The sequence below is a fragment of the Silene latifolia genome, chromosome X (genome assembly GCF_048544455.1).
Source record: "Silene latifolia isolate original U9 population chromosome X, ASM4854445v1, whole genome shotgun sequence".
Lineage (NCBI taxonomy): Eukaryota > Viridiplantae > Streptophyta > Magnoliopsida > Caryophyllales > Caryophyllaceae > Silene > Silene latifolia.
The window spans coordinates 154375837-154387065 of NC_133537.1; the positions used below are offsets into that span (position 1 = coordinate 154375837).

The 11229-nt window shown below is 32.6% G+C and overlaps 2 protein-coding genes across 2 annotated transcripts; both read left to right on the forward strand.

Annotated features, from left to right (window-relative positions):
• Positions 1 to 2653: 2653 nt before the first annotated feature.
• On the forward strand, positions 2654 to 4034 carry LOC141623688 (NAC domain-containing protein 2-like). Its single transcript, XM_074439836.1, has 3 exons — positions 2654 to 2962; positions 3052 to 3332; positions 3502 to 4034. The coding sequence occupies exons 1-3, from the start codon at positions 2797 to 2799 to the stop codon at positions 3856 to 3858; spliced, it is 804 nt and encodes a 267-aa protein (XP_074295937.1). The 5' UTR covers positions 2654 to 2796; the 3' UTR covers positions 3859 to 4034.
• A 4142-nt stretch (positions 4035 to 8176) lies between these two features.
• Positions 8177 to 9079, forward strand: LOC141618619 (protein FAR1-RELATED SEQUENCE 9-like). Its single transcript, XM_074435714.1, has one exon. The coding sequence runs from the start codon at positions 8177 to 8179 to the stop codon at positions 9077 to 9079; it is 903 nt and encodes a 300-aa protein (XP_074291815.1).
• Positions 9080 to 11229: the final 2150 nt, after the last annotated feature.

Consider the following 11229-nt stretch of genomic DNA (forward strand, 5'->3'; position numbering starts at 1 on the left):
CAGTTTGTTCATTGTTTCAGGAGAGGCCGAAAGGAAGAGTCAAGCAAAGTCATCATTCTACAAGCTTACGTGGTAACAAATCTGCTCCGTAATCACACCCGGAACAGTTTTAATTGCTTTAAATTGACATAGAACTACACTCACATGCTAGGATCAAAAAGGGGGTTTGCATTTTTATACAACGATCATAGTCTTATCCGATTAGCCGTCATAGTCCATTAGTAGAGGCTGTTGTTTACAACGGGTGGGGTGGGTGTTTTATTAACGAACTTCCCACCACGTACTTTCACATCGAACTTAAATCTCTTTTCAAAATGGTTTCCAAATTTTCTTAAATTTGGTGGCGACTCCTTTTTCAAAGCACCCCGTGAATTACCAATTCTCCACATCCACAAATCCTAATTGAATTAATTAATTTAATTTAGTTTTATTGTTTTTGGCTTTATAATAACTTTATATAGCCATAATATATTTTGTGTTCATATTATAATTATAAATCATTCTAAATAATTAAATTATTTTTTCAATTTATTATTATAGTTTGATTGATTTTTTGTTTTTTGGCAGGTACTTCTTCATTGAAGCGACATAAAACATTACATCTGACAATTCTTGGAAGATTTATTGTCAAAAGTTTTGTGAATACACCCAGATTATCTTTGCTGCAATAATTTTGCCTGTAACACCTTTTTTTTCCATAGTTTTTGGTCAAGAGGTCAATTGGTCACAAATCAAATAACTCAAAGTGTGTAAAAGATTATGCGAGTAAGTCTATTTTAGAGTTGTAACTAATAATTTTTAAAAAGTATGACAATGTTTATTTATTTATAACTTTAGCTGAACAAAGTGAAAACAACTATGTAACATATTGTATATACGTAAATATTTGTTACTTGTGTCATTCAAAAGATGCATAATTAATTTTGCTCATTTATACTAATAATTGTTCGAAATTCTAAAATTATATTCTTTTACTTTACTATTTCTGTTTTCCATAAATATAAGCGTACAACGTACTCGGAATAATTTGGGACACAAATATTTGATTTTTAATTATTTGATGTTGTAGGGTAATCTACATATTTTTAAAATATAACAGAGAATTTTAAGGAATATAAAATCCATTGAATTGAGGGAATATAAAATTGTTGTAATATACAAGAAGTATAACCGTTGTTAGGGACTGAAAATTTAGTACGTACTTGCAACACCTACACAATAATTTTAAAATGTTACCTTGATCAACTTTTTATTGGTCAAGTATGAAGCTATTTGCACTATGAAGTTGCCACGCGAGGCTTTAAAAATCCATGTATAATTAGAGGTCTAAAAACTCTGATTCATTCAATAAATAAACAGAAATTAAACTAATGCTTAATTATTTGTTGGTTAAGAAAACAATTCATATTCCATAATCTTTAAGCCGATAAACAATAAATTATTAACGATCCCGTGGTTTCCACGGGCTTCCAAACTAGTTAGATATAGAATATCACATTATAACTAAGTTACCCGTTACAATGCGGGGGTGTCAAACTAGTTTTATTTACTAGGAAAATGAGATAGCGCCACCGGGTGGCACTCAAATTGAGCGCAACCGGTGGCATTGTAGTAAATTACATAAGTATTTTCAATTGCCTTCCATAAAATTTGAATTTCGAACAAATTATTGGCGAAGGGTAGTTTAGGAATTCAAAATTGCATAATTATTTATAACTATAACAAAATCGTAAATAATTAAAGAAGTTAGGAGGATTTGCCTTGCTTTTTGCCGCTATTAAAATGGAATGATACAAAAAACCAGTTCATATTGGCCTAGGTTTGTATACATGTTTTCCACTCAAGGTTGCATACTTGTATTTGACAATTTGGCGACCAAGATGAATTTTGTTCTTCAATGATGATTTGTGACATTCAAGGATTATTAGAAACTTATATATTTATAATAAGATACAACTATGCATATGTTAATCGATGTCAAAACTTCGTTGTATAAACAACGGTCCGGGAGCGGTATTTAAATCATTGAGATTCGGATATATAGATCATAAGAATTGATTTCAATTTGGTATCAAACTCGTTAAATTATGTATTTTTGAGTTGTAGATGAATTATCCACTAGATGAAAAAACGCAATACATTGATGATGAAGAAACTTAATCTGATTATGGTAATTTAGTTTAAATTAGGTTAAAATCAAATAAGTTGTTTTGATGTAAAATATTTATTTATTTATATAAAATTAATAGATGATGTAAAATATCAAATAAGTTGTTTTGATTTTATTTGAATAGTTGGATAAATATAAAATTACATAGTTACCCTTAAAATTTTGGCGTAAAACCAAAAACTGATAATTTATTTTTTATTTTTGTATCTTCTTTAATTATGGTGGCGTCCGAATTTGGTACCACCGGGTGGCGATCTATCGCCATCCTATTTACTATTGGAGGGAGTGCTAGATTAAGGCAGTTTTACAAGTATGGATTAACTCCATTATACTAGGAATAATAAATTCAAAAATGATACACCCAACTAAGATATTAATAGATGACGTGTCCGTTTTATTTCCTCTTTCAAGTTCCACATCTTCCACTACAAGACAAGAAAGCTTAGCCCATAAAATCCCGTCACCTCAGCTTGCAAACATTTCAAACACCCATTTTTTCTTTCCCCCCTTCAAGCAATTAAGAGAACAAACTTGAGTTTTCTTTCTTCTCTCATCTTTTATTCTATTGATTGTTTATCAAACTTTTCAATAATTAGTTGATATTTATCATACATCCGATTCTAATAATGGAGGGAAAAAGGTCTAGTAATCTTCCCCCTGGTTTTAGATTCCACCCTACTGATGAAGAACTTATCATACACTACCTTAAGAACCAAGCCACGTCTCGCCCATGCCCCGTTTCCATTATTCCTGAAGTCGATATATACAAGTTTGATCCTTGGCACTTACCAGGCAAGTCTTTCCGTTTTAGGAGATTCTTTACGTCTTAAATAAAGTTTTGTTTACATGTTATAATATGGTATAGTTACCTTTTTTCTCAGATATGGCAGAATTCGGGGAAAATGAATGGTATTTCTTCACCCCACGAGACAGGAAATACCCGAATGGAATTCGACCCAACCGAGCCACGCTATCAGGATATTGGAAGGCCACGGGTACGGATAAAGCCATATACAGTGGAGGCAAGTATGTAGGTATTAAGAAGGCTCTTGTTTTCTACAAAGGAAGACCACCTAAGGGGTCTAAGACTGATTGGATCATGCATGAATATCGTCTAACTGAGGCTAAGCACCAACCCGTCAAACAACATGGATCCATGAGGGTAAGCCCAACTCGTTTAACCTGCTTCCAAAATTCTTAATTTACCCGATATATGATATTGGTTCGAAACGTGTCGTAGCATCAAAACTGCCCTTTCGAGTTTCAGCTACCTTATTAGTAAGGTTGTATATTCATTTGTTTGACACGACTTGTGATTTTGTGTATTACAGTTGGATGATTGGGTGTTATGTCGAATATACAAAAAGAGAAGTATAGCAAAAACAGAGGAGAAATCTGAGGATTCGTCATCATCAAAACCACAAATAAGCTTTGGAGGAACAAGTGACATTTCAAGTGATAACCAACAACAACAAATAATGAAATTTCCAAGGACACATTCATTGTCATACCTTTTGGATTTGGACTATTTGGGTCCGATAGCCCACTTACTCAATGATGGCACATATAATACAAGCTTTGATATCCAGACAAGTATGGGCAGCAATAATGGTGGGCTTGACCCGAGTGTGGGCCCGAATATTGGATTAAGTTGCCAACAGACATATGGAAACCCATCTTACAAATAGTTTTATTTAAAATATATATTCGTCTTAATTATTGTCAAGATAGATAGATAGATAGATAGATGTAAAATTACTAGCATTAGACCGTACATCGAATTGTATATATAAACTAGGTAGTATGCTGCGCTTCGCACGGCCTGTTTTAAAATTTAATTATATATAATTGAAGAAAAATAAAATAATTTATATACAACCTTTAATATTTTTACTTATAAATAAAAATATATTAATTTTTCTCAAATTTAACTTTTTTAAGTTTAAGTTCAATGTTTTAAAATAAAATACATACAATTTTAATTAAAACTAATAAGGGCTTGCTTGGGATGAGAGTAATTACTAAGGGAGTAATGGGAGCTAAAATAAGAAGAAATGGGAGGAGATTTGTGCTTTGTAGTGGTTGTGGAGGGTGGAAAGAGGAGGTGAGGGAGGAACGATTACCTTTATATGGAGGTAATAATTCCTTGGAGGGGAAGGTGGGTAACAATTACTCCCTTAATGGAGGGACTATTACACTATATTTCCCCATTTCTATCTATTTCTCTTTTCAAACCCCATCCCTTCCCTCCATTTTTTAGTTCATTTTAGCTTTACTACTCCCTTCATAATTACACCCATCCCAAGCAAGCCCTAAGTGATAATTAATTATGCATGATCAACGTTTTATTAATTATTTTGTGACTGATCAAGTATCATAATAATTAAAATAAAATTTATTCGAGTAATGCAACAATCAACATTAAGTTCTCAAATTATATCATTTCACGATACGTTATGTTCCAAATCAATTAATATTTGTTCAAAATGATGTGAATATAATTTTATGTAATTTTTCATTTTTTATGTATAACGTGTGATATTTATGTATCAAATATATAAAGTTCAAACTCAACTTATTCAAATGTTTTGATCGTGTCTTGCATGTGTTATGTGTCAAACATATCTATAAGAATTGCACTACCTTCTGTATTTTTAAACAACTATATATAAATGATGTTTAAGATTTTACCTGTAAATAAAATAGGTTAAACTTCATCAAATAATATTTTTTGATGTTTAACTTCAAAGTATTTAAAAGATAACATATAAAATATTTAATTAAAAGTAATATTTATCTAGTCATAATTTATACTTGACGTATACATCTTTTAATTGAAGATATTAAAGAAAAATTTAACATTTTTTCTACTTTTTCATGTTGTTTATAAAACTATATTATTTAATAAACATTACTTTTGTTTTGTTATTCAAATGTACTCGCGATCACTGTGTACATACATACTCGTACACATACTCGTTATCATACTATTTAAGCCTATCAAAATCTCATAGGTATTCAATTTCTCGCAATATACTTATTTTCATTCCCACATAAAAACTTATCTCTTAGTAGTTTTGTTTAAGTTATGTTTTTAAGAAATACAATTATTTTCATACTATTTATTATGTTTAAATTTAATGTTCAAATAAAATTAACACTTGTATTTAAAGCTGGGTTGACACGTGGCGCATCCACAAGTGGCTTCAACCCAATATATATATATATATATATATATATATATATATATATATATATATATATATATATATATATATATATATATATATATATATATATATATATATATAGGAATGGGATCATGTGAGTATTAGTTATATATTTGAGGATTGAGGATTAATACTATGACGGGTATTTAGGGTGGAAACAAGTAAGGGCAAATTTGTAATTTAACGCGTGCCTATATAAACTGCTTTTCCCAGCCAAAATCGTTATTTCCTCCTTTTTGTTCTTCTCCCTCTAACTTCTCTCTCTACTGTAGCTTGTTCTTCCATTGTTGAGTTGGAAAACCCTAGAATTTAGGCGTGATCTCGGTTTTTCCTCCTCATTCTTCTCAATTATCATATTATTCCAATTAGTTCGCTTGCTCAGGTACGTAATTGGCATTTTTCGTCCCTAAGTTTCGAATTCGTTGTCATCTTACTCTGTTTGTTCTTCTTTCGTTTCTATAATTTGAATTTCATCTTGCTTTAGTTGTTATTTTCAATTTAATTTTGTGTTTCCTAAAATTCGGTACGTTTTTGTTTTATCTCCAGGTTTTGCTGCTCATTCTTCACAATTATCATATTATTCCAATTAGTTCGTTTGCTCAGGTACGTAATTGTCGTTTTTCGTCCCTATGTTTCGAATTCGTTGTCATCTTACTCTGTTTGTTCTTCTTTCTTTTCTATGCTTTGAATTTCATCTTGCTTTATTTGTTATTTTCAATTTAATTTTGTGTTTCCTAAAATTCGGTACGTTTTTGTTTGATTTCTAGGTTTTCCTGCTCAAATCTCTGCGTATTCAATCATCATTGCGATGTCTGGTATGTTATTGTTCTGAATTTCAGCTTTATTCTCTCTTTATTTTGTACTTTCAGCTTTCAATCACATGTTCTTTATACTTTTGGTAAATATTCTCTATTACTAGTCGTCTTTATTTCTGTTTGTATAATTTTTGTACCTATAAATATTTTCTGTTCATTTACGTTCTTATTTTGTACCTTACAACAAGTGTGTTTTTGTTTTGCTCAATATGTGATATTGTTTTTTCCAACTGGTGATATTGTTTATGTTGATATGTACCATTGTATATTCACCTTTGTGATATTGTTTTTCAACTTCATGTGTGATATTGTTCCAGAATACGTGATATTGTTTTCCTGGATATGTGATATTGTTCAGCCACTTGTGTGATATTGTTCCTGCAACATTCCTTTGTGATATTGTTTTCCAACTTCATGTGTGATATTTTTCCCAAAAAACGTGATATTGTTTTCCTGGATATGTGATATTGTTCAGCCACTTGTGTGATATTGATTTCGTCTATATCTTTAAGACTTTTTCTTGTTATTTTACATTGTACTTTTCTTGCCAGATCCTACAAGTAATGTAACTTCTTCTTCCTGTAATGATATTCATGTCTCTGCCATTATCTCTAAAGATAGTAATGATATTGTTGAGTCTTCAATTACTTCTACTGTTCTCATTGAACCACCCGATGAATCTAGCTATACTCCACATGTTGAACAACATTCTGTTCCTTCTCGTGTGCATCAACTACTTTTGGACTCCACACCTGGTGGTACTGAATTGTGGACAAGGAATGTTGCAGCTGAGTTTAAACCTCATGTTGGCCAGTTGTTTGGGATGTTGGAAGAAGGTATTAGTTTTTATGATGTGTATACATAAGCATGTGGTTTTGAACCTAGGAAGTCTTCCCAAAAAAGGTCTGTTTCTGGTGATGTGAAGTATAAATTTGTTGTTCGCAACCGTGAAGGTTTTAGTGATCGTAAGAGGAAGGCTACTGTTTTAGATAGTGGAAAGGAGCAGGCAACTCCCAGGCCATTAGATATTAGGAACACTAAATTAACTAGGATTGGTTGTACTGCTATGATTGAGTTTTGCTATAATGTGGATGGTTATGTTGTTTTTCAGTTTCGTGAGTGGCATAATCACCGTCTTTGTTCATTTAGAAATCAACAATTTCAAAAAAAAACACAGGCACCTCCATCTTTACCATAAAAAGACAATTATTGTTCATTCAAGGGTTAATCAAGGCCCAACAAGGGCATTTAGAAATGTCAAGGAATATGTAGATGTCTATGAGAATGTTGGAGCTCAACTGGTTGATTTTAAGAATTTTGGAAGGGATATCAAATGTTTCATAGGAGACCGAGATGCTCAACTGTTTGTTAACTATTTTGAGGATAAACGTGATACCACTGAAGGTTTTTACTTTGCTTATGAGGTGGATTCTGGGAAATGTTTGGTTCGTGCGTTTTGGTGTGATGCAGAGTCTCGTAGAAACTATGCTTTATTTGATGATTACATCACTTATGATCCAACTTACAGTACGAATAAGTATTGTATGCTTTTTACTCCTTTTACTGGCGTAGACCACCACAAAAGGTCAGTTACTTTTGCTTCTGCCTTGCTATTTCATGAGGATGAAGATTCGTTCAAGTGGGTCTTTGAAAAGTTCCTTGACGCTATGAGACAGTGAGAGCCACACTGTATAATAACTAATCAGTGCTCTGGAATAAAGCTGGGTTTGCGTGCTGTCTTCAAACATGCTAGGCGCAGATATTGCATGTGGCATATCATGCAAAAGCTTACTGATTAGGTTGGGCCTGCAATATCGAAAGAGACTGATTTTGTCAGCCGTTTTAATGCTATTGTTTGGGATGCTGAGTTAGAACCTCTTGAATTTGAAGAAAAGTGGTGTGAGTTGGTCAATGAGCATAATCTTGAAGGTAATTCCTAGTTGTCAACCATGTTTAGAAAAATGAGAAAATGGATCCCAGCTTATTTTCGTGAGGTTCCTATGGGTTGTCTATTACGAACAACTCAACGTTCTGAGAGTCAGAATAATTTTTTCAAGCGTTTTGAAAATGCACATGGTACACTTGTTGAATTCTTGATGTGGTTTCAAAGTGCCATTAATGTACAGCGCCATACTCAAAAACAACTTGATAGAGACGATGATTGTACTCTTCCACAATTAGCAACTTCTCTTAAGTTGGAAGCTCATGCTTCCAAGGTTTATACAAATTCTGCTTTCGCAGATTTTCAAGTAGAAGCTTCTTCTTCTATTTGTTCCCTTAGTGTTGGTGGCTTCACACCACCTGCAAACGGTATAGATTTAATTGGTATTGCTGATGCCAGAACGCAGAAGACCTACCAAGTTGTCTACAATTCTACAACCAATGACGCTGAATGTTCTTGCAAGTTGTTCAACAGGAAGGGTATTATTTGTAGACACATTATCTTGGTTTACTTTGAAAAACAAGTACACACTTTGCCCGATAGGTACATTCTTATGCGGTGGACCAAGAATGCACAGAAGATCCCTCTTTATGGTCCACATGGTGAGTTAATTGAGGATTTTGATGCCACTGATTTAAGAAAGATGGAAATGTGCAAGTTATGGTCAGAGTTCTACGCGACCATCAGTGTGCTCAAGAATCTGTCTATGAAGGACATCACTGATCTTGTTGACACACTTAAACAATTTAGGGTGAAACTCAATCCGCAATCAGAGTCAATGACCAAAGAGCAGGAGTTGGAGATGCTTCTTGGGTGCAGTTCCTCAACTGAGGTGAGGATTCTACCACCTCGTCAGGCAAAGAACAAGGGTAGCTGGAAGAGAATGATCTCCAAAAAGCAACAATGGCAAACAAATGTCTAACCATGATAAACGTAACTGTCCTAATGCTTTTGTACCTGATGCCGACAATAAGGTATGTTCACCATGAAAAGGCTATGTATGAAACTTTTTATATATGCTGTATGGTCACGAGTCAGAAACAATATCACATGTTATTTTAAATAATATCACATCTTATACTAAACCGTATCACTATTTGACGATAACAGAATGTGATATTATTTGAGGATAACAGAATGTCTCAACACATCTGTCTCAACTTTCTTTTATATTTTCCTGGTAATTTTAGAAACAATACCACACCTTATTAGAAATAATATCACACTTTATACTACACAGTATCACTGTTTGAGGATAACAGAATGTGATATTGTTTGTAATTGTTCCGAGATAGAAACAATATCACACTTCATTTGAAATAATATCACTCCTTATTTAAAATAATATCATTGTTTCACCTTTTTTTTATTTTTTCAGGGCAGTTCAGATGAGGATGATGCTGATGATGGTGTTGGGATTCATTAATCTCATTAGTATACATATTCATATATGAATTAATTTATTTGGTCATAAAATGAATACAAGATCTTATGCATGCAAACATAAAACAAAGTAGAGAAGAAATCGTCACTTCTTATATTGGTGTTTCGGATTTATTGGGCACCAACAAGATCTCCTACTTTTTAGTTCTTGAGCTTTCGAACAATGAATGAACAAGATTCAAGTTTAGAATCTCTCCCAAGGAATACCCTTAATAATTTTAATTAATATGAGACTAGTATTAATTAAAACAAGCTTAAAATGACACAAAATAATTTGTAATTGCTCTTGAATATTTCTGTAACGCCCCGTAATTTCGGACCGTTAATATATTTCGAAAATAATTTATTAATCAAATAAAATTTGATATTTAAGTATTTAAAGTAAAAATAATTCAAAGAAATATAATTTTATTATATTTTGAAGAAAAGTATTTATTTTGATAGTTTCGAGATGTTTAAAAATAGTTTAAACCGTGTAAAACTTTTTATTTCGAAATAAGGGCGTATCGGGGGGAAAATGACAATTCTTTTGAACATTGGGTAAACGAATTTGGAAATGGGTCGTATGAGTATTCAATTTTCTTGTAATCTCGTGTTTAAAAACTTTGGTCTTGTCGGAATTTGCATTTGCCTACGGTTTTAATTATTATCGAAACAGTCAAAAACCATTTCGAAAAATCCCGACTCAAACCCGCTCTTTCCTTTCTTTCTCTCCTTTCCCGCGGACCACACCCCCTTCCCCTTCATTTTTTCTGATTTTCTTTGTCTTCATCCTCTAACTTTCCCAAAAAACAAAACAAAACACCATTTTACCCAAATTCAAGCTAATTTGGCCATAACTTTCTCATTTCTTATCGATTTTTCGCATAATTTATATTTTCGGAATCCCCTCGTCGAGATCTACAACCTGGTATAATTTAATTTCAGTTTTCTTGAAGTTTTTTTAAGACGAATTTTCGGGAATTTCGGTGTTCATGCTTATTTATTGTGTTTTTATTGTTTATTTAGGTGAAGAATTGGAAGACGAGTTTGGGGACTCGTATATTGTCGAGGATAGCGGCTAGTGCTTGTTAGGGTTTGGGTTTAAGGTGCTAATTGCTCTTTTTCTAGCTTAAGGTAACATATTTCGAGTTACTCGACGAAAGATCGTCACATGCTTTGTTGTTTTTGGATGTTTTGTGATTTTTGGTTTGAGTAGAAATTTTCACATGTTAAAATTTGATGCATGTATGCTTAATTTATGCCTTTTGTTAGTTTAAGTTAACAAAGTTGATTTGGGAATGATTAATTAGTGTTCAGACAATGTTATAATGAACAAAAATGGAAAAAAGAGAGGTGTAGGGGGGCGGCAGCAGGCCCGGCAGGCCCACGACTGGCCCACGGCTGGCCCGGGTCGGCCCGTTGCTTGTTTCGCGGTTTTCCATGCTTTGTCCGTCATTTTAGGTTCATTAATGATATAATTAGAATAAGTAACACATGGTTAAACTTAGGAAGTGAATCATAATAGTAGTTAAAAATTATGTTAATGGTAGAAAAATTATGTTATATTGATAATTATCACATGTTAGGATAGTTTACAAAATGAATTTTATAGTGATAATTGTAATGTTTTGTTGATTGTGCCGAAAA

Excerpts from the sequence above, each read along its gene's own strand:
- LOC141618619 (XM_074435714.1), top strand. The coding sequence starts at position 8,177 with ATGAGAAAATGGATCCCAGCTTATTTTCGTGAGGTTCCTATGGGTTGT.
- LOC141623688 (XM_074439836.1), top strand. The coding sequence starts at position 2,797 with ATGGAGGGAAAAAGGTCTAGTAATCTTCCCCCTGGTTTTAGATTCCAC. Across the intron at positions 2,963-3,051 it reads TGATCCTTGGCACTTACCAG|ATATGGCAGAATTCGGGGAA; the intron begins GCAAGTCTTTCC and ends CTTTTTTCTCAG. Across the intron at positions 3,333-3,501 it reads AACAACATGGATCCATGAGG|TTGGATGATTGGGTGTTATG; the intron begins GTAAGCCCAACT and ends TGTGTATTACAG.